The 27,629-nt window shown below is 43.8% G+C and overlaps 1 protein-coding gene across 1 annotated transcript in view; it reads left to right on the top strand.

Moving 5' to 3' along the window:
• The window catches only part of AP3D1 (adaptor related protein complex 3 subunit delta 1), a 3,080,434-nt gene that overhangs the window by 838,590 nt on the left and 2,214,215 nt on the right, over positions 1–27,629 (top strand). The window contains exon 14 of the mRNA XM_044055492.1: positions 160–184. Within this exon, the coding sequence (XP_043911427.1) occupies positions 160–184 (25 nt within the window). The remainder of the gene's footprint in view (positions 1–159; positions 185–27,629) is intronic.

The following is a 27,629-nucleotide window of genomic DNA, read 5'->3' on the forward strand; positions in this document are numbered from 1 at the left end:
TACAGTGTATTTTGTGCCATTCTGCACTAGCTCAGAACAGATCTGAGAGTTTCCACTTAGGTTCTTGACATAGCTAAAGAACGCTTTGTGGTTATCTTTGGAGTCCTTGGCAATTTTTCTTTCTAAGCTAACCTTGGATGGTTTTATGAGGGATCATAGTTTCTTGCTGATACTGATCAGGGATGTCTTTCCTTCTTGGGGATTTTATTCTTTTCTGTACTAGTTTCCTCCTCGTATTGTATAGCTTATTTATGGCAGGGATCCACCAGACTGGTTTCCTTTTCTTGGAGGAGTGAGTCTTAGTTTTGCTTGGGACAGCATGATCCATGCATTCTCACAGGTGCTCATAGAGTGCCTTTGTAAGGGATTCAGCAGCTTGGACAGGGTTGTCCTTTAGCATGGGGGCTGTGAACCTTTCCACTTCGGTCTTAAGTAATGTGAAGTTTGCTTTTGAAAAGTTTTTCACGGTGGTTTCCTTGATTGGGGGTGGGGGCGGAATGTGGATATCCAGAGTGATTAGTCTATAGTCTGATCTAACCAGCAAGGGATTGACCTCCAGTGTAGAACACCGCCCATGTTGGTGATGACCATGTCCTGTATGTTGTCACCTCTGGTGGGGGTGTTGACCAGTTAATCCAGCGTGTTCGAGTTTATAAATTCTAGGAAGCGTTGGGCAAGGGAGTTAGTACTTGAATAGTTCTCCCAGTTAATGTTTGGGTAATTGAAATCACCCAATATTAGGGCGTTTGGTAGGACCTTCATATTTTCCATTGTCTCCAGAAAAGCGGAATGGGGGTCCTGGGTCATGGTGGGCGATCTGTAGCAATCTGCAATTTGAATTGCAGTTTTGCCCGTTGTTAGTTGCCCATGGATGATCTCTGAGGCATTGTGCTGTGCCACTAACCTGGAGGTGTGGGTGTCCTTGATGAGTAAAGATAAATCCCCGCCTTTTGTGTTTCGGTCCAGGTTCTGTGGCCGAAAAGTATGTTATGTGTGTTATAGCCTGGTAGTGCTGGGGTGCTGTCTGGAGCCTTAAACCAGATTTCTTTTACTGCACAGATATCGATGTTCTCCATACTGAGGAGTGCCTCGAGTGCATGCATTTTGAGGTTTAGACTTCTGGCATTGAGTAGCATTACCCTCAGTTTTTGTTTATTTGTGCTATTTACGGTGGTGGGTTTGTCTTTTGAGCATTGCCTAAAAAAGGCAGTATGGGAGCGGCAAAATCCTTGGCCAGTATTCGAAACCTAAGTGTGACAAGTGCAAGCCATCTCTTGCGAAGCAACAGGGGTTGTCGAGTGAAGTCCACCTTTAGCCATTTCAGCTTGACTACATCTCGACCCTCCTTTGCTATCCAGGCTAGATGTAAAACTTTTCCTGAGTGGGGTCATAACACATCAGACCTCCTAGAAAACCCATCCCACCACCCTGGGACCTAAACGTGCCCCCTTTGAACTTGCTAGCAGTGTTACTTTATAAATGTATAGATGGAAGACTGTACTGTTAGTGGACATCACTTCTGCTAGGAGAGTGTCAGAGTTAAAGGTTTTCATGGCCTGCCCCCCTATACAAGCTTCCACAAGGATCAGGTGACCTTATGCACTAACCCTTCCTTCATGTCCAAAGTGATCAACGAACTGTCCTTTAATCAATCTATACACTTACCTACCTTCTTCCCCTCTCCAACTAACAGTAGTGAGTGGATTCTCCATTCCATGGATGTACACAGACAGCTGAGATTCCACCTAGACAGAACTAAGACCTTCCGAAAATCTAACCAACTATTTGTCTCCTTCCATCCCAGGTTTCTGAGCAAGGCAGTCTCCAAGCAAACTATTTTGTGTTGGATCAGAAAATCCATTTCCTTCTGCTACTCACACCATGGCAAACACCCCATGGGGTGAGAGCTCATTCCACCAGAGGCATGGCTACTTCCAAAGCCTTCCTCAAAGGGCTGGACACAGCTTCCATTATGGAAGCAGCCACCTGGTCCACTGTTCACAACTTCAGCAAACGCTACAAGCTGGACCAAGTCTCCAGAGCCATGGCAGGCTTTGCTAGAGCAGGGATTTCTGGAATCTTCCACGTGTTCTTCATGTTTCACTGTTGCAGTCATCACATTTTGGTTCTACATGTTATACGTGAGGCCAGACACCCTATCACTAGAAAGTCTTATGCTGACCTCCAGCCTTTTCCTCTAAGCTGTGGTACTTTCCCACACTAAGAATACTGCAACCTAGGAATAGAAGGACATAGAAAAATTGTGTAAAATCTTACCATAACCATAGATATCCTTCTCTTCTTCATGTTGCAGTATTCCTTCCCTCCATCCCCTCTGATTAAGTTTGGACTATGGACTTAGCTGTTAGGCACTTGGAAGCTCTACCCTTCACCAAGAGCAACTAGCCAGCATATGACACTTGACACTTCTGGCTGACATCACTTATTACTCTCTATGGGACTTTCTGTCTGGCCTTCAAGATGTTCTTCGTGTTTCACTGTTGCAGTCATCACATTTGGGTTATCTGCTTGCAGTAACCTTCAGTCGGCCTGATTAACAAAGTCTTGGGTCCTGTGTCGGTTGCTGTCCCTTCTTCTGTGATGTCAGGTCATCAGGGGTATAAAACATGCAACCGACGCCATTACATCAGTCTTTCTTGCCGTGCGGTGCCCGAAGCAGAAGCATTTCGCAAGTGCCGGTCGGCCGACTCCTGAAATTTTCATTTTCGAGTTTCAGAACTGAAGTCTTAAACTAAAAACGAAGTACCCCGTTGGGGAAACTTTTTCTTGCTCTAAACCAGTCAGTAAAAGTAAAGAATTGCATTACTTGTGGAAAGCAAATACCTCGTAAAGATTTTCATTCGTACTGTATTCCTTGCCTATGCCCTGACCACGACGTACCTCGCTGTCGGTTTTGTGTCTTACTTAAACAATGAACTATCCTTCGTCGGTATTTTTTCGCTTCTAAATATTTGGTGCTCAGTTCAATTATCCTGATATGTCTTCCGTAAGCAATCCGACTACCGACATTCCGAAAAATCGCAAAAATAAAGACAGACAGACTGCCTAGGTCCAAAGCTGCTGATGACACTTCTAAGTCAGTCGCCAGTTCGCCGGTACTCAGTGAGGCCCTTTCGCAGCCCCTGATATTCGCTACTTCAGATTTGCAGGCCTCTACTGAGACCCATTCGGAGTCCGGTATGCCGCGAGATGCTTCAACTGTGGAACCTGCGGATGTCTCTACCTTGGATGGGTCCGGAGCCGCTGTGTAGGCACCGACTTCTGAGTGTGTATTCAGGCCTACTGACTTGCATATTAAACCAACGCCATCTTTTTCTTCAATGCCTAAAACTCGATCCATGCCTAGAAAACTGATGCCCAGACCGCATGGTCAGGCCTCTATGCCTAAAAAACAAATGATAAGAATGGCTGAAGACCTTATTGCTTTAATCAGGGGAAGCCAGCCTTCCCCCTCTAAGAGACCTAGGACTGAGTTCGCTTATGATACTTCTGCCCAGGATTCTGAATTTTCTGTTTCCTCTGATGACCAGGATTTATCCTTATCTACTTATGAGGATTTTGATGCAGAGGACCCTATTTCCTCTGCCCCCCCCCCCCAAGAAGATTTCTCTTTTGGTGAAACCTTGCATACTCTGTGGGAGCATTTTCATTGTGAAAGTCAGGATTTCTTTGATTCTAAAAAGAGGCTTAGGGATTTCTTACTCCTGCCCCAGCACAGGCCTTTAGCTATACCACCTGCCGCAGACATTGTTGATGATGCTTTTTCAGACTCTAGTTTGGCCCCTGACTATCTCCTGCTCCTAGAAAACCTAATAGATATTACAGGGTCTCTGACTCTCACAAGTTCATAGGTTCATAGGTTGGTACTAGGCTATCAGCCCTAGGCCCTATACAAGCCTAGCCATAACAGTTCTGTGGCTATTTCTTCCCACACTATTTACTTAACTGGACCCCTGTCTAGCAGGGCGACTGACGTGATCCCTGGGGTGAATTTCCTTTCTCCCATCCAGTCATTAAGGTTCCTTTTGAAGAGGGACAAAGAGGTGCTCTGCTTAATATGTATGGGCAAGTCTATTCCAGATTCTGGGGAGTCTCTGGGTCAGGAACCTATCCCTCCAGCATGTTTTGTTTATTGTGATGACAAAGTTTAGATCCCTGGAGCATGTGGCTCTGAGGGATTAGGATTTCTTTAAGTGTAGCATGTCCAACAGCTCTGGGTATGATATGGCCTTGTATGTTAAGCAGAGATCGCCTCGGAGTAGATGATATGCGACAGAGTATAGCTGGAGTTTTTTAAGGCGGTATTTCTGCAGCCTTTCCAGTTGTTGCAGATGTCTTGAGAGGTACATACCAAATGGGGCGTTGCATTCCATAATGGGTCTAATGAGGGATGAGTGCAGTGGGGCAATGACCTCCTTTTTTCTGGATGAAAAGCCCTTAGTGATGAGGTGTGCCACATAGAAGGATTTTGTGACTGTTGTAGTGATGTGGTTATTCAAGGCGAGACCACTGCCCACCTGTGTCCCTAAGTCTGATCACACTTTCAGCGTTTAGTGTATTGCCACTTATGTGGTAATTCACGGGTACACGTTTTTTCCCAAAGGGGATAACTGTACATTTCTTGGCATTGAGCTTGAGCCCATGGCTCTGACACCAAGCATCTCTTTCTGTAAGGCCCTTTTGTAGAGTATCAACATAATTTGAGGATTCAATAATGGCTCCCAGTTTGCAGTCATCTGTGAACTTTGTTAGCCAGAGAAGTAGATGCCAAAGAAGAGAGGTCCCAGGACTGAACCCTGAGGTACTCCACTTGTCACTTGTCTGGAGCTGGATTTGGAGTCAGCTACTTTTACAGTGTGGGTTCTGTCAGTAAGCCATTTGGCAACCCATTGAGTGACGTAGGGATTAATGCCCAGCTTAGTAAGTTTATCTATGATTCCAGAGTGGGGGATGGTGTCAGAGGCCTTGGCGAGATCCAGATAGGCTGTGTGGACTGCCTTACCCTCATCCACGGCTCTGGAGACTGATTCAAAAAAATCAGGTTCAGGAAATAAAATCGGCCCTTCACGAACCCAAACTGGGTGGGGTCCAGTGTTTTAAGGTTGCCAATGTCTTTGTTTATAAGTTCCATGATAATACGTTCCATGGCCTTGCAGATAAGGCTCGTCTAACTGATGGGGCGGTAGTTCCTGGGATCCAAAGTGGATCCCCCCTTGTGGAGTGGGATAACTGTAGCTGTGCAACTCTCAGTGGGCATGAAGCCTGAGGTGAGGGTATGATTAAATATAACACTTAGGTGAGGTGCCAGTTCATTTTGTAGTTCATGTAGTACACAGCCTGGGATGTCATCTGGTCCAATGGATGCTGTATTCTTAGCTTTGGAGAGTGCGTTTTTTACCTGTGTGGCCGTTATTACCGGAATTTGGCAATCTTCCGGTATTGAGATGGGCCCTTTAGGGGGTGAGAGAGGGGTAAAGGTGGCAATAATCGATCTGCCAGGATATTGGCAATATCCTTGGGATCAGTATATTTAATGCCATTCTGTTTTAGCTCAGAGCAGATCTGAACATTGCCATTTAGATTCTTGACATAGTTATAGAATGCCTTGTGGTTGTCTTTGGAATCTTTGGCAATTTTGTTTTCGTAACTAGCTTTGGAGGTTTTTATGAGGGATCTCCGCTTCTTACTGAGGCTGCTAAGGGAGTTTTTTGCATCCTGGGATTTTCCTCTTTTCTGCAACAGTTTTTTTAAAAAAATCTTACTCCGGATCCTGAGACCATTTCACAGGGACCCAAGGGCATTAAAGCTACTACTGCCAAAAATCCTACCCCCTCTGATAGAGACTACAGGGCGCTGAATAGATGGGGGGTAAGAAGGTATACACTTCTGCAACTTTGGCTATTAGGGCCTTAAACTGCCAGTTTCATATGTTAAAGTAGCAGCATAGTATTGGATTGTTTAAACAGAAAATGATGTTGATTCCTGATTGTGCTGAAAATAAGGATTTACAGGATTTACTGCATTCAGCTGAACAAGGTGGAAAACATACTTTGCTATGTGGCTTTGATTCACTGGAGGCATCTTGCAGGGCTACTGTAACTGGGTCTGTACTTAGAAGGTATGCTTGGCTTAAGGAGCAATCCTTGCCAGATCATGTTAAAGCAAAATTACTGGATGCTCCCTTAAACCAGGACCACCTGTTTGGCAACAAGGCAGAAGAAGTTCTTAAAAAGATGGAGGAAAAAGCTAAATCTATCCAACTGTTAAAGATTTTTTACAAGTACAACCTCCAAGGTTTAGTAGGCACTGACCTTCCAAAAATTGGTCCTTTCCTGCCTCTTCCAGATGTTCTCAGTCCAAACCCAGATCCAGCAGAGCTCCCAGGCTTCAGTCCCAGGGTACGCACAGGACTAAGCAGTGGGGGTGGGGGGTCTCCTTCCAAATCTGGGAGTAATAAAACTCCCCCCTATGGTAATGTCTCAATGACTTCTTTTTAAAACTTCCAAGCACTTCTCAACTGACTGCCCCTTTGGCGGGAAAGATTGCTCTTCATGCAGAGAACTGAGGACTCATTACCCAGGACAAATGGGTTTTAAATATAGTGTCCCAGGGATACAGATTTCACTTCCACACATTACCAACACCAAGCGGGTGGCCAGATCTACCCCCAAATCAGTGGGCAGAGGCCCAAAAGCAAGTACTTCCTCTCTTAAGCATGGGGGCTATTCAGTTGGTACCAGAAGAGGAAAAGGGACAAGGTTTTTACTCAAGACTTTTCCTGGTACCCAGAAAAGACAATTCATGGCATCATATCCTGGACCTGTGTACGTTAAACACCTTTTTTGGTGATTCCAAAATTCAAGATGCTGACTCTTCACCAATTGCTCCCTATACTAGGCAAAGACACCTGGTTGACAACACTAGATTTAAAGGAAGCATACCTACACATCCCACTCAGGGAATCTTGCAGAAGATACCTATGCTTCAAAGCAGGGTGCACACACTATCAGTTCTCTGTACCGCCCTTTGGCTTATCTACTGCGCCCAGGGTATTCACAAAGTGCCTAGCTCCAGTCATTACATTTTGCAGGCAAAGAAATATTCAAATATACCCATACCTGGACAATTGTCTAATTCAGGCAGAAAGCCAGGACACACTTTTGAATCATCCTGCCTTTGTACAAAGGGTGCTTACCTGTCTGGGGTACACCATAAACGAAAAGAAATCACACCTGGTACACTCTCAACAAATTATATTCCTGGGAGCAAGCTTGAATACAACTTCCCAGATGGCTTTCCTCACGCCAGAGAAACAAATTCATTTGACAACCTACTTCAAACAAGTGGCCACAAAAATCCTGCTATCTGCAAGGCAAATAATACAATCCTTGGGGTTCATGGCCTCCTGCATTCTTTTAATTCCATATACAAGACTGCATATGAGGAAACTACAGTGGTATCTAAAAAGCCAATGGTGTCAACATTCTCAAGATCTAGAACCAATGATTCCTATCATACGTTGCCTACGCCTAGAGTTCCTTTGGTGGGCAGAGGCCTGCCACCAAAACAAGGGACTACCATTCACACTACCCCCTGCCACCCAAACAACACACACATCAGACTGTGCATGGGGGGCTCACCTGGCAGGGAAGTGCATTCAGGGCAAATGGAACCCAAGTCAAATGCACCTGCATATCAATCAAAAAGAAATGTTAGCTGTACAGAATGCTCTGACAGCCTCCAAGGACCATATTCTTCCAGGACAATTAATGGTAAAGACTGACAACACCACTGTTATGTGGTACATAAACAAGCAGGGGGGGTACACATTCTTACCCCCTCTGCAGTCTAGCCATGGCATTGTGGAGCACAGCCCTGAGCTGCCAAGTCCATCTGCAAGTTCAATTTCTGCCAGGAAAACTAAATACAATGGCAGATGAACTAAGCAGAAACCTCATGGACCCACACGAGTGGCAACTGGAACCAAGGATTTTCAACTTGTTGACAAGCAAATGGGGGAGCCCTACCAATTGGACAAATTTTGCACAAGGACTCCCCACAAACAAGCTTGGAAAGTGGATGCTCTGTCCTTCAGCTGGAAAAACCTATCAGTTTATGCCTTTCCTCCTCTGCCTCTGCTCTCCAAAGTACTACTAAAGATCAAACAAGACTAAGTGCGATTTTGATTGCACCAGACTGGCCACGGCAACCCTCTTGCGCAGTGTGTCACTGTTGGTCCCATGACACCTGCCTCAGACTTCTACCCTATTGTCTCAGCAGGAAAAGCAGATTCTGCACCCTCAGCTTCAATTACTGAGCCTAGCAGCCTGGCTAATTACCTAATCTCTCCTTTATCATCCCTCAGTAAACCAGTGATGGATATCATTTTTGATTCAAGGAGGCCTAGTACTAGAAAATCTTATGCTGAAAAATGGAAAATATTCTGTGCCTGGAACCAATCTCAAGGGATGAGCACAGCAGTGCCCAGTTTACCTCAGATTTTACAATACTTAACTGAGATGCTTCACAAGGGCCTGTCTTTCTCTTCCATCAAAATTCATGCCTCAGCCATTTCAGCTCATTATAACACAGAACCTACCCTCTTCTCTCATCCACTGCTCAAGCAGTTCCTCAGAGGGGCCAAAAATTTACGACCACCTAGAAGAGCTCCAACTCCAGCCTGGGACCTTAACTTTGTATTGGAGAAACTCACTCTTCCTCCTTTCGAGCCAGCTGCTACTGCAGACTTAAAATTCCTTTCTTGGAAAACAGCTTTACTTTTAGCAATCACTTCAGTAAGAAGGGTATCTGAATTACAGGCCTTTATGGCAGTGGAGCCTTTCATCATCATTCATGTGGACAGGGTGTCCCTCATTACCAATCCATCCTTCATGCCCAAGGTGGTATCCAGTGTGGCACTTAATCAGTCCATTCATTTGCCAACCTTCTTTCCTAACCCACAGAACAAAGGGGAAACGGATACTGCACTCCTTAGATGTGCACAGACGACTTAGATTCTACTTGGACAGGACTAAACCTCAAAGGAAATCTGAATAGCTGCTGGTAGCATTTGCTGCAGGGGCAGAGGGGAAGGCCATTTCAAAGCAAAACCATTTCTAAATTGGTAGGCCATTGCATTCATTTCTGCTATAAGCACCATGGAAAACCTATCCCACAGGGGATAAGACCACACTCAACCAGGGCTGCATCTACCTCTACAGCCTTTCTCAGCGGTGTCCCTACCAGGGACATCCTAGAAACTGCTATCTGGAGTTGTGTACATACTTTCACCAAGCATTACCATTTACCAATTTTCTCTAAATCGAGAGCTAGTTTTGCCACTGCAGTCTTGCAGGGCCTTATAGCTGGTCCTAATGCTACCTAAGTTCCTCCTCCCATCCTTAGCTTTGGGAATCTACACAATTTTGATGACTGCAACAGTGAAACACGAGGAACATAGTACAGTTGTGTGCACTTACCATAAATGTAGATGTTCAAATGTTCTCACTGTTACAGTCCTGGTTACCCTCCCTCCAGCTCCCTGACTTCTTTTGGCTATACCTCTATTCCATTTTACTACGCTTAAAAGCTTTTTGGTGTATTTGCTTTTTTGTTGGAGGTATAACCTTGTATATATACTTAATTGCTTCCCATTAGGGGGGCACCTGACATCTGGGACAAGAAAAACTGATGTGATGGCGTCGGCTGCATGCTTTGTACCCCTGACTACCTGACGTCATGGAAGATGAGACAGCAACCGTCGCGGGACCCAAGACTTTGATAATCAGGCTGACTGAGGGCTACTGCAAGCAAATACCCAAATGTGATGACTGCAACAGTGAATACACTCGAGCATCTACATTTATGCTAAGTGTACACAACTTTACTTTGTGTACACTTGCCGTAAATGTAGCTGTTCGAGTGTATTCACTGTTGCAGCCCTGGTTTACCTCCCTCCATCTCCCATGTAGCATCTTCCCCTAGGGGGGGACATAAACCTTCCACTGTGGCTTTTAGCCACCAGGACCCTTTTACCTTATTTCCTTGTGCTTCTGACAGGTTAGTACAAGAGGAACTGATATAATGACGTCGGCTGCCTTGCTTTATAGCACTGATGACCTGACGTCAGAGTACAGGCGACTGCATCTGATGCAAAACAACATTGACTCTGGTATTCAGACCGTCCGGGGGCTACCACAGCAGGGATAACCCACTTGTTATGACTGCAACAGTGAATACACTTGAACATCTACATTTATGGTAAGTGTATACAACTGTACTTTCTTACTGTTTATTCTGCAGTTAACGCTTCTGGGAATTCGAACTTACTGTTGTGTTGTTTGCTTGGTTAATACTACTGCTTTTATGCAGTTATGGGTCATTTGAAAAATGTTTTATGACTTATACTGTTAAACTGAAGTTCTGTAGTGTCAGTTGAAGACTAGTGGCTGCCTAATACATGCCTATCAGGGTGCCGAGAAACCTGTGGATCTGATGCTATCTGTGTCATTATTGATCACGGATGGGTGTAGGATCCGACATCTGATCCATGCCGGCAGCTAGGAAGATAGCTCCTGAGCTCAAGCTCCTTCCTTTCCTAAGATCCCTTGCTATCCACAACCCTCAGATCTCATTTGTCATGATTTCCTTCAAGGCTTCCTGAAGCTCAAACAAATAGGCTCAGATAAGTAGCCTATTTTTCCTTTCTTTTGGGGTTTTCTATCTCTAGTCTCCTTCCTTACCTTCTGTCTCCCATGGGTAGTTTCCTCCCTTCCCAGTAATCTTTAAAGTACTTTTTTTCCCAGGTTCCCGCTGTTGCTCTTCCCAGGTCTGTTAGCCTTTTTCAGTCTCTTTTTCTTCTTCTCTTTCCCCCACCCCCTTTTTACTGTTGTGCGCGTGTGTTTGTGCGCGTGTGTTTGTGCTTGCGTGTGTGTGCGCGCGCGTGTGTGTGATGTCTGAAAAGCCCACTGTTTTAAAAAGTTCTCCTCATGCAGTCGCAAAATGCCACATTCCGACTCTCATGAGGAGTGTGTGTACTGTCTGAGACACACACACCTGGAGGTTGAATGTGACATTTGTGCCAGATTCAACCCCAGGACTGTCCTGGACCCCAGGAATAAGTTCCTGCTGAAAGGGTTGGCCAAAGTGGGTCCCTTGGTTTCGGGTTCCCCTTCTAAACCTCCCACGGATCCCAAGAGGAATCCTTTCTCCTTCAGAGATTCTCCCTCCAAAAAGATGAGTCTGTCAGATTGCAGTCTCCAGATCCGAGCCCAGCCTCCCTATCTTTGGGTCTGGGCTCTTCTGCTCCAAGTGCCCCAGCTTCCTCTGTCGGATCTGAGATCTCAGAGCCTCAGAGGTCCTCAGATCCGAGCGAACCTAGGCCGTCCTTTGATCTGGCCTACCCATTGGTTCCGACCGCAATACCCTCTAAGTCCTTGGATCAGACAGTGTTGTCAGATCTGATCGTTATTGAAGGCTCCCCTTCCTGACCTAGGAGATCAGATCCGAGGCTTTCCAGCAGGTCGTCTTCTCGAGACCGCAGGCCCTCAGCTAGGTTGGGCCATTCCTCACTTTCTTCCCATTCTACCACGAGTCTGCTCCTCTCAAATATGGATAGGATGATGAAGAGCTATCTCAAGGCCCAAATCGAGCTGGGATTGTTGCCATCCCCTGCCCACTTGCCCCAGGGGATCCTCACCATCCACGGAACTCCTCTCTCCCCGACCGACCCATTTGGATTCGGTCCCCCAGGATCAGGGCATCCCTAGGGAGAGGCCATCTGTGTCAGGCATTGCTTCCCTTCCCACACCGTCTTGGTCCCTGGCGGGTTCAACTCTGTTGCCCTCGGCCCTGAGAGGTTGGTGGCAGTCTCAGAGGAGTGGGGTCGGGAACGGAGCTTTTGGACCATTCCCTCCATTTGGGGTACTCCACTTTGGACAGATCTGGGCCAATCCAATATCATCTGGGGACCTTTTTGTTGCATCAGAGTCACCCTTTTCGTCCCGGTCAGCTGTGGCCAGTGGGGAGGAGGGAGGACTTTATCCAGCCCATTGGCTTTCTGGGCAATAGAGAAGATCATCTCCGTATGGGTAGCTGCCTGTAACTCTGCACTGGATCCTCCCCAGCCTAGCTGGACAGTGAAACCTCGTCATCCTACCAGGGTCAGCCCTCTCTTGAGCACCTTCATATGCACATTGCTCCCATTGGGTCCCTTCCTCTTCCAAGTCCTCCCCAGAGCCCTCCATGGAGGAGCCTCCTCTGAAGAAAATGTGCAAGAGGAGGCACTTTTTAATCCCTTTGAGAGTCTCTCACTGAAGACATGGATTTCGACTAAGGAGATGGGTCCCCCAGACTTCCATCCAAGGAGGTGTCCTTTGGGGAGATCCTTAAACAGCGAGGCAGTTGGTCTTCCCCCACCCCATCTTCAGAGGAATCTGTGTTCCTGAAGGCCTTTGGGACAGGTTCATTTTCTACCTGTGTGTCTTCCCCTGCTGACGAGCTCATCCAGCTCATATCCAGCAGGGTGTGGAAGGAGCCGGGCACAGTAGAACCAGTTTCCAAGAAAGCCAATAAGTTCCTAAATCCCCCCAAAGACAAGACTTTTTGGAGACAAGGCTTTCCCGTTGATGTTATTGTGGTGTCCGCAGCTACGAAAAAGGAGCTTACTGAACAGTGCTGCGTGGTCCAGCCCCCAAACAGGGAGTCTCTGGCGACTGACCATTTTGGGAAGTGCGTGTTTGCCTTGGCTACGTTTGGACTGAGAGCAACCAAGTACATGGCACACTTTACCCGGCTGCAAAGGGACTTTGTTTCAGAACTCTCCACTACCTTTTCTGAGTTACTGCCTCCAGAGAGTCTTAAATTGGTCTGTCCAAAGCTGTGTACTCTGACTTCCCTAGCTAATACCTGGATGAGGTTGATCTCCACTGCGGTGAAGGCCACTTCTCGAGTGGCGGGCACTGGCATTACCATTAGGCATCATGCCTGGCTTCATCTTTGTGGGTTGGTGGAAAACTTCAAGGATTCATTCACTAATGCTTCTTTCGATGGGTCATCTTTATTTGGTCCTTCAGTCAAAGAAACTTTAACCCGTAGCGAGCAGGAAGGAAAAACTCTGTCCGCAGTTGGGATCAAGTTCTGTACTCCCCAACAATCCTTTTCCAAAAATCATAGAGGTAGTAAGAAACTGTGGTTCCACAGGTCCCAGTCTTCCTTCCAGGATGCTCCACAGGAATTCTCTTCCTCCTGCTGGGGAAGAGTGTTTGACAGCAGACATTGCCCCAGAGGCAGAGGGGGTCCGCAGAACCAGGTGTCCCGGGAACCCTTCTCGAAGTCCCCTCAGTGTTCCTTAAGTGCTGCCCTGCTGTCCTGGAGGCAGTCGGGGTTGTCTCTCTCTCTCCATTCACTAGCCTGGATGAGTATTACCTCAGATCAGTGGGTGTTGAACATTGTGTCCAGAGGTTACCTCATACCCCTTTTTCAGTCCCCTCTAACTCAAAGATCTCTCCTGGATGTTTCCACCAAAGGGAGTTGGCCCTTGTAGAGGTTTGAGACCTCCTTCAAAAAAGAGCCATCTGGAAGGTCCCAACAGGGCAATGAGGGTCTGGAACTTATTGTTGCTTCTTTTTGGTGCCCAAAAAGACTGGGGACCTGCTTCCCATTCCGGATCTCAGTGTTTAAAATTTGTCACTCAAGAAGTCGAAGTTCAGGATGGTCAGATTTTGGTCCATTCTGCCTCTTCTGCACAGTGGATCTCAAGGATGCGTACATCACATCAAAATCTTCATACACTCCAGGATATACCTGTGCTTTCATCTGGCAGCCAGTCACTATCACGGACGGCGCAGTGGTGCAGCGGTAGCGTTGTCGCCTCACTGCAAGAGGTTCTCTGGTTCAATTCTCAGCTATGGTGCCTTTTGTGTGGAGTCTGCATGTCCTCCCTGCGTTCGTGTGGGTTTCCTCTGGGTGCTCCAGTTTCCTCCCATGTTACAAAGACATGCATCCAGAGCATTTCTCCCCGGGCCTCCGCTGAAAATTGGCTTTGTTCCAAGTCGGACATTCCCGGTTAACAAAATGATAGATAAAAAAAAATCTGTTCAGAGCCTTGCCCTTTGGACACACCTCAGCCCCCCCGGGTGTCTACCACATGTATGGCAGTGGCAGTATCCCATCTCTGGCTGCAAGGTTTCTAGGTCTTTCCGTACCTGGATGATTGCCTTCTTACGACACCCACAAGGCATCAATTCACTCTGGCCATGGATTACGCACGGTCTCTTTCAGGACGTAGGCATCACAGTCAACATGCCCAGATCTCATCTTGCCCAGTGTCAGAGCCTGGAATTTATCGGGGTCCTTCTGGGTACAGTGTTAAAGCTACAGCACTTCCCTCACACAGAGTCAAGATGATTCATGGACAGGTCCATCTTATTCTGGATCTGGAAATGTCTTTCAGTCCATTTAATCTTGCAGGTGCTATGTTCAATGGCGGTGGTGATTCAGTTAGTCCTGCTTGCCAGATATCGCATGCGAGTTCTATAGTGGATCCTTGCAGTGCAGTGGTCAGCCCACCTTTATCCCATGTCCATGACCATCGGTATTTTTTTTAAGTCGGCAGAAGTCACCTTGCTTGGTGGCTTTATGCTCAGGACCTTCTGCTAGGCAGACCCTTCTGTCTTCCCCATCCTCAAGTCACGGTGACCACGGATGGCTCCCTGTTGGGGTGTGGTGGCATTATCAGGGAAGGACTGTCCAAGGCACATGGTCGCCCTTAGAGACCAATTTACACATCATTGTCCTGGCGATAAGAGCAGTCCTTCTAATATTGCAAGTCGACGGTCTCTCTATCGGGGACCATTGCATTTCAGTCAGACAACATGGCTGTGGTCTGGTACATCAGCAAGGAGGGGGGAACATAGTCTTATTCCCTGTGCAGAGAGGCCATGAGAGTGTGGGAATGGGAGATGTCTTCCAGGTGCCTTCATCTTGGAATGCATATTCCAGGCAGTTCAATGTATTGGCCGACAAACTCAGCAGATCTATCCTGAGTCCCTCACGAGTGGTCCCTGAATCCATCAGTGGTCCGTCAGATATTTGACCGCTGGGATCTCTCTTGCTGCGATCTTTTTGCCTCTACGGCGTATCACAGATGCAGCAAATACTTTGCCCTGATTGCTTCATCGGGAGAGTCACCCAGAGGCACTGTGGTTCACGATTGACTGGTCTCCTGTATGCCTATCCCCCAACTCCCCTCATTCCCAAAGTCTTACAGAAACTTCGTCACCTGAAGACACTTCTCATCCTCATTGCCCCTTTCTGGTCTCGTCAGACATGGTTGCCCCTCCTTTGGTCTCATCTGAAATATCCCCCTTGGATATTAGATCACATTCAGGATCTCATTTCCCATCTGTGAGGCTTCCTCTTCCCAACCTTCAGTCCCTTTGTCTGACTGCTTGGTACCTCCAGTTCCAATGATTATTTCCCAGTCCAGGCTCCCTTCCCTGGTTAAGACCATTATTTTGGCTTTTCAAAAACCATATACCAAGAAGGTGTATTCCATCAAATGGAGAAGATTATTTATCTCGGAAAAACAACACAATCTAGATCCTCAGCTTCTGTCCTGACATCTTGTCGTTCTTGGCCTCTTTTTTTCAACATCGGGCTAGTTTCTCTACGATTAAACTCCAGCTGGCTGCCATCTCCAACTTCCATTTCAGCGAAAGTCACACCATTTCTTCTAGGGTGTGCAAGGCCTTCCTTAAAGGGTCTTTCTACTCATGCCTCCTGTAAAGGATCCCTCACCTCCTTGGGGACTCACTGTGGTGCTGCAGTCTTAGACGCAGAAACCTTTTGAGCCTGCGTCGACCTGTAACCTTAAATTCCTGTCCTGGAAGATGGCATTTTTGGTGGTGGTTATGCTCTGTTCATAAAGCCTCCTTTCATGGTATTCCTTAAGGATAGAGCATCTGTCAGGACCATTCCTTCCTTTGTCATTAAGGTAGCTTCGAAGGCAAGTCTTAGTCGATTCAACTTCATGCTGTCTTTCCTAATTTTTTCCAATAAAGGAGAATATCAGTTGCATTGTTTGGATGTTCGTAGGCAGTTACATTTTTTGAAAGTCTGATCAGCCCTTTGTTGCCTTTTCTCTGGCCAGGAGAGGTCAAGCAGTTTCCAAGGTGTGTATTTCTCATTGGATGACCGGCCGTATTTCTTGTATTTACAAAAGCAGACAGCTGCAGGACCGGTCAAAGCGCACTCTGCTAGGTCGGTCAAGCAGTTTCCAAGGTGTCTATTTCTCATTGGATGACCGGCCGTATTTCTTGTATTTACAAAAGCAGACAGCTGCAGGCCCAGTCAAAGCGCACTCTGCTAGGTCGGTCAAGCAGTTTCCAAGGTGTCTATTTCTCATTGGATGACCGGCCGTATTTCTTGTATTTACAAAAGCAGACAGCTGCAGGCCCAGTCAAAGCGCACTCTGCTAGGTCGGTCAAGCAGTTTCCAAGGTGTCTATTTCTCATTGGATGACCGGCCGTATTTCTTGTATTTACAAAAGCAGACAGCTGCAGGCCCAGTCAAAGCGCACTCTGCTAGGTCGGTCAAGCAGTTTCCAAGGTGTCTATTTCTCATTGGATGACCGGCCGATTTCTTGTATTTACAAAAGCAGACAGCTGCAGGACCGGTCAAAGCGCACTCTGCTAGGTCGGTCAAGCAGTTTCAAGGTGTGTATTTCTCATTGGATGACCGGCCGATTTCTTGTATTTACAAAAGCAGACAGCTGCAGGCCCAGTCAAAGCGCACTCTGCTAGGTCGGTCAAGCAGTTTCAAGGTGTCTATTTCTCATTGGATGACCGGCCGATTTCTTGTATTTACAAAAGCAGACAGCTGCAGGACCGGTCAAAGCGCACTCTGCTAGGTCGGTCAAGCAGTTTCCAAGGTGTGTATTTCTCATTGGATGACCGGCCGATTTCTTGTATTTACAAAGCAGACAGCTGCAGGACCGGTCAAAGCGCACTCTGCTAGGTCGGTCAAGCAGTTTCCAAGGTGTCTATTTCTCATTGGATGACCGGCCGTATTTCTTGTATTTACAAAAGCAGACAGCTGCAGGCCCAGTCAAAGCGCACTCTGCTAGGTCGGTCAAGCAGTTTCCAAGGTGTCTATTTCTCATTGGATGACCGGCCGTATTTCTTGTATTTACAAAAGCAGACAGCTGCAGGCCCAGTCAAAGCGCACTCTGCTAGGTCGGTCAAGCAGTTTCCAAGGTGTCTATTTCTCATTGGATGACCGGCCGTATTTCTTGTATTTACAAAAGCAGACAGCTGCAGGCCCAGTCAAAGCGCACTCTGCTAGGTCGGTCAAGCAGTTTCCAAGGTGTCTATTTCTCATTGGATGACCGTCAGATTTCTTGTATTTACAAAAGCAGACAGCTGCAGGACCGGTCAAAGCGCACTCTGCTAGGTCGGTCAAGCAGTTTCCAAGGTGTGTATTTCTCATTGGATGACCGGCCGTATTTCTTGTATTTACAAAAGCAGACAGCTGCAGGCCCAGTCAAAGCGCACTCTGCTAGGTCGGTCAAGCAGTTTCCAAGGTGTCTATTTCTCATTGGATGACCGGCCGTATTTCTTGTATTTACAAAAGCAGACAGCTGCAGGACCGGTCAAAGCGCACTCTGCTAGGTCGGTCAAGCAGTTTCCAAGGTGTCTATTTCTCATTGGATGACCGGCCGTATTTCTTGTATTTACAAAAGCAGACAGCTGCAGGACCGGTCAAAGCGCACTCTGCTAGGTCGGTAGCCACATCTTCTGCCTTCTTGGCTAAACTTTCTTTAGACTAGATTTGCGCTGCTGCTACTTGGTGTAATTCCCATACTTCTGTTGCTCATTATAAGTTAGACTTGATGTCCAGAAACAGGGCTTCCTTTGGTTTTTCTGTGCTCTGGCATATCCTTCCATGAGGCCTCCCAGGGTTATTAGCTGGGGACTCTGACCCATCCGTTATCAATAATGACACAGATAGCATCAGGTAAAGAGTTATGTACTTACCATAACTTGGAATCTGTACTATCCAGTGTCATTGTTCATCACGTTCCCACCCTCCTTCCCCCTCTTTTTGGTGATTGGGAGTTTGTGAGGGATGTATCCCTTAGTATCCTTTCATCTTTTAGGCAGTATTCACGTCCTCCTTTTACTGTCCAGAAAACTCAATCTTTGGGTTGTGGGTAGCAAGGGATCTTGGGGAAGGGGAGGAGCTTGAGCTCAGGAGCTGTCTTAGTCACTGGCTTGGATCCGATGTCTGATCCTACACCCATCCGTGATGAATAATGACAGTCTTGGATCCGATGTCTGCTCCTACACCCATCCGTGATGAATAATGACAGTCTTGGATCCGATGTCTGCTCCTACACCCATCCGTGATGAATAATGACAGTCTTGGATCCGATGTCTGATCCTACACCCATCCGTGATGAATAATGACAGTCTTGGATCCGATGTCTGCTCCTGCACCCATCCGTGATGAATAACGACAGTCTTGGATCCGATGTCTGATCCTACACCCATCCGTGATGAATAATGACAGTCTTGGATCCGATGTCTGATCCTACACCCATCCGTGATGAACAATGACAGTGGAGAGCACAGATTCCAAGTTATGGTAAGTACATCACTTTTTCTTTGGTCTTTGCTGCTTCATTTGAAGTTCTGACAGGAAATTATTGCATTTTTTCACTTTTTTCCTTTCATTTTCTAGTAATTACTCCTGGTTTAACAACACAGTGACAGCTTTTATCTTTGAATTGTGGTTTTACAGAAAAAATGACTTAAATTGCATTTTCTGGGTAGAGTTTTTCATGAATGGCAAGTGAATCCCTAAGTAAAGGCTTATTTATGCTGTTTCTGTGTGGTTTAAGGTTATATATTTGATTTTTTTGTCACTGTTTGGACAAGCAAATTTTAGTCTGTTTTGTGACTGTGCGTTGCCGTTTGCTACACTGTGCAGATTGTAGAAAATTCTTAGCACAATTTAAAGTGTTACTGCTATTTTGTTTGCAGTTTACCCTATTTGCTGTGTGGGAACAGTTTATATTTTTATATTTGTGTTATTGCTACCATTAGTCAACCCTTATTAGTTTGTTTTGTGTTATTGCTACCATTAGTCGGCCCTTATTAGTTTGTTTTGTGTTATTGCTGCCATTAGCCGGCCCTTATTAGTTTGTTTTGTGTTATTGCTACCATTAGTCAGCCCTTATTAGTTTGTTTTGTGTTATTGCTGCCATTAGTCGGCCCTTATTAGTTTGTTTTGTATTATTGCTACCATTAGTCGGTCCTTATTAGTTTTTGTGTTATTGCTACCATTAGTCAGCCCTTATTAGTTTGTTTTGTGTTATTGCTGCCATTAGTCGGCCCTTATTAGTTTGTTTTGTGTTATTGCTATCATAAGTCTCCTTATTAGTTTGTTTTGTGTTATTGCTACCATTAGTCGGTCCTTATTAGTTTGTTTTGTGTTATTGCTACCATTAGTCAGCCCTTATTAGTTTGTTTTGTCTTGTCTTATTGCTACCATTAGTCAGCCCTTATTAGTTTGTTTTGTGTTATTGCTACCATTAGTCGGCCCTTATTAGTTTGTTTTGTGTTATTGCTACCATTAGTCGGCCCTTATTAGTTTGTTTTGTGTTATTGCTACCATTAGTCAGCCCTTATTAGTTTGTTTTGTGTTATTGCTACCATTAATCAGCCCTTATTAGTTTGTTTTGTCTTGTCTTATTGCTACCATTAGTCAGCCCTTATTAGTTTGTTTTGTGTTATTGCTACCATTAGTCAGCCCTTATTAGTTTGTTTTGTGTTATTGCTACCATTAGTCGGCCCTTATTAGTTTGTTTTGTGTTATTGCTACCATTAGTCTCCTTATTAGTTTGTTTTGTGTTATTGCTACCATTAGTCAGCCCTTATTAGTTTGTTTTGTGTTATTGCTACCATTAGTCAGCCCTTATTAGTTTGTTTTGTGTTATTGCTACCATTAGTCAGCCCTTATTAGTTTGTTTTGTGTTATTGCTACCATTAGTCGGCCCTTATTAGTTTGTTTTGTGTTATTGCTACCATTAGTCGGTCCTTATTAGTTTGTTTTGTGTTATTGCTACCATTAGTCGGCCCTTATTAGTTTGTTTTGTGTTATTGCTACCATTAGTCGGCCCTTATTAGTTTGTTTTGTGTTATTGCTACCATTAGTCGGTCCTTATTAGTTTTTGTGTTATTGCTACCATTAGTCAGCCCTTATTAGTTTGTTTTGTGTTATTGCTGCCATTAGTCGGCCCTTATTAGTTTGTTTTGTGTTATTGCTATCATTAGTCTCCTTATTAGTTTGTTTTGTGTTATTGCTACCATTAGTCGGTCCTTATTAGTTTGTTTTGTGTTATTGCTACCATTAGTCAGCCCTTATTAGTTTGTTTTGTCTTGTCTTATTGCTACCATTAGTCAGCCCTTATTAGTTTGTTTTGTGTTATTGCTACCATTAGTCGGCCCTTATTAGTTTGTTTTGTGTTATTGCTACCATTAGTCAGCCCTTATTAGTTTGTTTTGTGTTATTGCTACCATTAGTCAGCCCTTATTAGTTTGTTTTGTCTTGTCTTATTGCTACCATTAGTCAGCCCTTATTAGTTTGTTTTGTGTTATTGCTACCATTAGTCAGCCCTTATTAGTTTGTTTTGTGTTATTGCTACCATTAGTCGGCCCTTATTAGTTTGTTTTGTGTTATTGCTACCATTAGTTGGCCCTTATTAGTTTGTTTTGTGTTATTGCTACCATTAGTCTCCTTATTAGTTTGTTTTGTGTTATTGCTACCATTAGTCAGCCCTTATTAGTTTGTTTTGTGTTATTGCTACCATTAGTCAGCCCTTATTAGTTTGTTTTGTGTTATTGCTACCATTAGTCAGCCCTTATTAGTTTGTTTTGTGTTATTGCTACCATTAGTCGGCCCTTATTAGTTTGTTTTGTGTTATTGCTACCATTAGTCGGTCCTTATTAGTTTGTTTTGTGTTATTGCTACCATTAGTCGGCCCTTATTAGTTTGTTTTGTGTTATTGCTACCATTAGTCGGCCCTTATTAGTTTGTTTTGTGTTATTGCTACCATTAGTCGGTCCTTATTAGTTTTTGTGTTATTGCTACCATTAGTCAGCCCTTATTAGTTTGTTTTGTGTTATTGCTGCCATTAGTCGGCCCTTATTAGTTTGTTTTGTGTTATTGCTATCATTAGTCTCCTTATTAGTTTGTTTTGTGTTATTGCTACCATTAGTCAGCCCTTATTAGTTTGTTTTGTGTTATTGCTACCATTAGTCAGCCCTTATTAGTTTGTTTTGTCTTGTCTTATTGCTACCATTAGTCAGCCCTTATTAGTTTGTTTTGTGTTATTGCTACCATTAGTCGGCCCTTATTAGTTTGTTTTGTGTTATTGCTACCATTAGTCTCCTTATTAGTTTGTTTTGTGTTATTGCTACCATTAGTCAGCCCTTATTAGTTTGTTTTGTGTTATTGCTACCATTAGTCGGCCCTTATTAGTTTGTTTTGTGTTATTACTACCATTAGTCGGCCCTTATTAGTTTGTTTTATATTTGTGTTATTGCTACCATTAGTCAGCCCTTATTAGTTTGTTTTATATCTGTGTTATTGCTACCATTAGTCAGCCCTTATTAGTTTTTGTGTTATTGCTACCATTAGTCGGCCCTTATTAGTTTGTTTTGTGTTATTGCTACCATTAGTCGGCCCTTATTAGTTTGTTTTGTGTTATTGCTACCATTAGTCGGCCCTTATTAGTTTGTTTTGTGTTATTGCTACCATTAGTTGGCCCTTATTAGTTTGTTTTGTGTTATTGCTACCATTAGTCTCCTTATTAGTTTGTTTTGTGTTATTGCTACCATTAGTCGGCCCTTATTAGTTTGTTTTGTGTTATTGCTACCATTAGTCGGCCATTATTAGTTTGTTTTGTATTTGTGTTATTGCTACCATTAGTCAGCCCTTATTAGTTTGTTTTATATTTGTGTTATTGCTACCATTAGTCAGCCCTTATTAGTTTGTTTTGTGTTATTGCTACCATTAGTCGGCCCTTATTAGTTTGTTTTGTGTTATTGCTACCATTAGTCGGCCCTTATTAGTTTGTTTTGTGTTATTGCTACCATTAGTCAGCCCTTATTAGTTTGTTTTGTGTTATTGCTACCATTAGTCGGCCATTATTAGTTTGTTTTGTATTTGTGTTATTGCTACCATTAGTCAGCCCTTATTAATTTGTTTTATATTTGTGTTATTGCTACCATTAGTCAGCCCTTATTAGTTTGTTTTGTGTTATTGCTACCATTAGTCGGCCCTTATTAGTTTGTTTTGTGTTATTGCTACCATTAGTTGGCCATTATTAGTTTGTTTTGTATTTGTGTTATTGCTACCATTAGTCAGCCCTTATTAGTTTGTTTTATATTTGTGTTATTGCTACCATTAGTCAGCCCTTATTAGTTTGTTTTATATTTGTGTTATTGCTACCATTAGTCAGCCCTTATTAGTTTGTTTTGTGTTATTGCTACCATTAGTCGGCCCTTATTAGTTTGTTTTGTGTTATTGCTACCATTAGTCGGTCCTTATTAGTTTGTTTTGTGTTATTGCTACCATTAGTCAGCCCTTATTAGTTTGTTTTGTGTTATTGCTACCATTAGTCGGCCCTTATTAGTTTGTTTTGTGTTATTGCTACCATTAGTCGGTCCTTATTAGTTTGTTTTGTGTTATTGCTACCATTAGTCAGCCCTTATTAGTTTGTTTTATATTTGTGTTATTGCTACCATTAGTCAGCCCTTATTAGTTTGTTTTATATTTGTGTTATTGCTACCATTAGTCAGCCCTTATTAGTTTGTTTTGTGTTATTGCTACCATTAGTCAGCCCTTATTAGTTTGTTTTGTATTATTGCTACCATTAGTCGGCCGTTATTAGTTTGTTTTGTGTTATTGCTACCATTAGTCGGCCCTTATTAGTTTGTTTTGTGTTATTGCTACCATTAGTCAGCCCTTATTAGTTTGTTTTGTGTTATTGCTACCATTAGTCAGCCCTTATTAGTTTGTTTTGTGTTATTGCTACCATTAGTCGGCCCTTATTAGTTTGTTTTGTGTTATTGCTACCATTAGTCGGCCCTTATTAGCTTGTTTTGTGTTATTGCTACCATTAGTCGGCCCTTATTAGTTTGTTTTGTGTTATTGCTACCATTAGTCGGCCCTTATTAGTTGGTTTTATATTTGTGTTATTGCTACCATTAGTCAGCCCTTTTTAGTTTGTTTTATATTTGTGTTATTGCTACCATTAGTCAGCCCTTATTAGTTTGTTTTATATTTGTGTTATTGCTACCATTAGTCAGCCCTTATTAGTTTGTTTTGTGTTATTGCTACCATTAGTCGGCCCTTATTAGTTTGTTTTGTGTTATTGCTACCATTAGTCGGCCCTTATTAGTTTGTTTTGTGTTATTGCTACCATTAGTCAGCCCTTATTAGTTTGTTTTATATTTGTGTTATTGCTACCATTAGTCAGCCCTTATTAGTTTGTTTTATATTTGTGTTATTGCTACCATTAGTCAGCCCTTATTAGTTTGTTTTGTGTTGTTGCTACCATTAGTCGGCCCTTTTTAGTTTGTTTTGTGTTATTGCTACCATTAGTCGGCCCTTATTAGTTTGTTTTTGTTATTGCTACCATTAGTCGGCCCTTATTAGTTTTTTTTATATTTGTGTTATTGCTACCATTAGTCGGCCCTTAATAGTTTGTTTTGTGTTATTCCTACCATTAGTTGGCCCTTATTAGTTTGTTTTATATTTGTGTTATTGCTACCATTAGTCGGCCCTTATTAGTTTGTTTTATATTTGTGTTATTGCTACCATTAGTCAGCCCTTATTAGTTTGTTTTGTGTTATTCCTGCCATTAGTCGGCCCTTATTAGTTTGTTTTGTGTTATTGCTACCATTAGTCGGCCCTTATTAGTTTGTGTGTTGTAGTTAGTTGTTTTCTCTTGAATTGATGGATCCTGATATGGCTGCGCCCCCCCAACCAAATCAAAAATTGACAAAAACATGCCTCATCGATGGATTGTGAATCTGTTTTTACTTTAATCTGTCCTGCAGACCACTTACCTTTTTTCCCCTTCACCCTATGGTGTGAAACCGCAGCCCTCTGTGGTACAGGGGTCAAACACATCTTCCTGGGCTGTTCCAATACCTAGTTCAGGTAAGAGAGAGCAGAACTTTTTATGTGCAGGAGAGGTCGAGATTAAGAGACACCTTGCCAGACATAATACTCTGTCCGCAGATATTTTGTCTTCCCATGTAGTTCATAGTAAGAACAAACAGAAATGTCACTGCATAACTGACAATCCGGTTATTACCATTTATAGGGCTGATGTGGTTTCCTTAGCTAAGAGTGTTTTACAGTCATCTAATCTCAAGGGCTGTGCTCCTGTTCAGCGTGACTATGAGGCTCCGTTTTTTATAAATCAGTCTGTGGCTGCAGATTTTAATGGGGGCTCTGATGCAAACAGTAGTAAATGCACTGGGACTGTCCAGTCTGATTCTCTTGAGGGTGAACAGGTTCAAAAACCCAAGCAAGTGTTCACCTTTCCAGAGATGCTAGCTAGGTTTAGAGATGTATTCGACTGTAAGCAATCCAGACGGTCATAGATTGGCAGAGTTTAGGATCATATTGAGGATGAGTTTTCATATGTTTTGGTTGTTCCTCTTCTGTTACCATCAGAAAATGCGTGCAAATCCCCTTAGCTAGTAAATCATTTCATGAGGAAATGCAAGACGTACTCTGATTTTGCAGCTTTCTTTGCTCCTTTGTCAGGTGACCTAGCTGTGGTTTTCCCAGCTGCCAACTCTAGGAAGAATGCCTTAGCTTTATCTAACTCTACACTGCAAAATAAAACTGCCAAGTGGTTAGAATATCAGGAAAAAGTAAGTCGGCTCAGTCTAGTAATTTCATCTTTAAAATTTTCAGGACTTCTTGTGGGGACTTCTTTTTTAGTCTGCTACAGTTTAGATGACTTTTCTGTATTTTTGCCTACTGAACAGAAGTGTTAATAAGATTGTTGATAATGTGACTCACTTACTTTGAGGATATACCTGAAAGTGACTTGCCACTAGTTATCACACAAGGCCAAGTCCTAAAAGTGCTATCATAAGTTAAAAGTACTGCATCAGTGGGCGCTGACAATATCCCTGGATGCATCTCGAATGGCATGAAGCAGAATTTAGCCACATCCCTGACAACACTGTTCAGTCTCAGCCACACCCCTAACAACACTGTTCAGTCTCAGCCACACCCTTAGCAACACTGTTCAGTCTCAGCCACACCCCTAACAACACTTTTCACTCTCAGCCGCACCCCTTAACAACACTGTTCACTCTCAGCCTCCATACAGGTTTTGCTGCAAATGAATGGGAGAACACCTTCAGTCATTCCCCTGCATAAGGAGGGCCTTCCACAAACCCAAGCAGTTGCACACCCATAAATCTGATCAGCCTGATGTGCAAAGCCACAGTAAGACTTACCCTGGAATTAATCACCACATAGGGAACCTCCAAAGACTGTACCCATCCCAGTTTGGATTCATCAAGGGGCAGGTCTTGCTTACTCAACCTGGTGATTTTTTTTTTTTTATTTTACCAAAGCACTAGTTGAAGGCAAAATGGTACAAACCGCATACCTCAACCTGTCCACAGCTTTTGACAGTTCCCCACTCGGGTATAGAAAAAAGTTAAATAAACCTCTGTGTCCCCCACTGGATTACCTGCATCCTACTGTGAGCCATCTGACAAAACAGTGGAAGTTATCTCCACAAAGAGACCAGTCACCAGTGGAATCTCCCAGGGTTCTGTGCTGGGACCTCTTCTGTTTGGCACCTACTTTTCTGAAGTAAAAGCCAATACCAAAGTGCTCTGGCTGGCTACATTTGGAGATAACTGCAAGCTCAGAACAGTCATTAAATCCCCAAATGACTTAACCATCCTACAGGAAGTTTTGTCTGAGTGGGGAATAGTCAAAAGCTGTGGACAGGTTGAGGTATGTGGTGTGTACTATTTTGCCTTCAACCATTGCTTTGGTAAATTAAAAAAAAAATTCACCAAGTTGAGTAAGCAAGACCTGCCCTTGATGACCAAACCAGGAATGACAATAGGCTAACCTCTGCCCTCTTTCTTGACCTATCAAAAGCCTCCTTTGACATGGTCAACCATGAACTTCTCATTCTTTCACTAAAATCTATTTCCCTTCAACAAGCCTGCTATCCAGTGGTTCCAGTCCTACCCGACTGGTAGACAACAGGCGGTACTATGGCAGGGCAAACTCTCCAGCCAGCTACCTCTCACACCTTCACACTGCTATCCCTAAAGCTACCTGCAGCCATCTCCCCATCCAAGCTGCAAACTTTAACCCAAAATACATTTAACACTATCGAGAACTGGCTCTCCAACCAATGCTTACTTCTGAACCCCAATAAAACTAAACTTCTACTGTTCTCCCCCACTAGTAGATCTACCACATTTTCATTCTCTGTCACATCTAACAATGGTACCACTATTTCTCCAGATCATCACACCAAACTGCTAGGGGTTATCATAGACAATAATCTCAAATTTGACCTACAGGTCAACAAAACCATACAGACCCATCAATAAGAAGCTTGGATCACTGTATAGAAACAAGACACTTTTAACCCCACTGGCTAGGACTGAAATCGCCTGATCACACCTACTCTGTACTCGTTTATATGCCTCGCCTGTACTCTCAAACCTCAACAAATCTGAACTAGGTAAGCTGTCCCATAACTCCAATCATATTGCCAGATTCGCCACTGGCTCCACGTATAGAACCCACCACTGCCAGAACCTTAAACAACTAGAGTGGCTAGAACTGCCCAGCGTAATTCAATACAATCAACTATAGCCCACAAAATTTTGTATCACCCTGAGGAAACCCCCTCACTTAAAAATAGTATTAAGCCATATAGCAACCTGAGATCCCTACGGTCAGCCGATAAACTACTGGTCCAAACCCACAAAGCTAGTAAATCTGCTGGTGAATCCTTGTTTGCCAACTTCGTTGCCAAACTAAACCTAAAATCCTCCAAAAGTCTCTCCAAAAAAAGTCAAACAGTACCTCAAAGTGAATTGGCTCTGCCCAAGTACCAACCCTGATTAAGTTATAAACTGAAAGCATATTCTATAATTATCATAACTTGTAATTACATCACCAAGCTCTGCTTCCAATCTGATATCTCTTACTTTTGTCTGTCCATGAGAATTGTGAGTCCCTACTAGGGAAACACTACTAGCCATTGTATATAATCAATATGTTTTTATAATTGTTTGCCAACTTCTGTGTAATCAATGTAAGTTTGTCTATGTGGAGCTTTTCTCCCCAGGCCTCTGCTGAAAACGGACATGTATCCAGTCAGACTATCCCGTTAAACAAATGTAAAATAAATAAATAAATAAAAAATAAGTCTTAAATAACTGGTGCCAAAATCATGGACCGAAACCAAATGCTAAAAATTATTGTGTGATTTGGGAAGTCGTCTACCCCAGGGAACCACCACATTGGGTCAA

The sequence above is a fragment of the Protopterus annectens genome, chromosome 13.part0 (assembly GCF_019279795.1).
Source record: "Protopterus annectens isolate FY-2018-M chromosome 13.part0, PAN1.0, whole genome shotgun sequence".
NCBI lineage: Eukaryota > Metazoa > Chordata > Ceratodontiformes > Protopteridae > Protopterus > Protopterus annectens.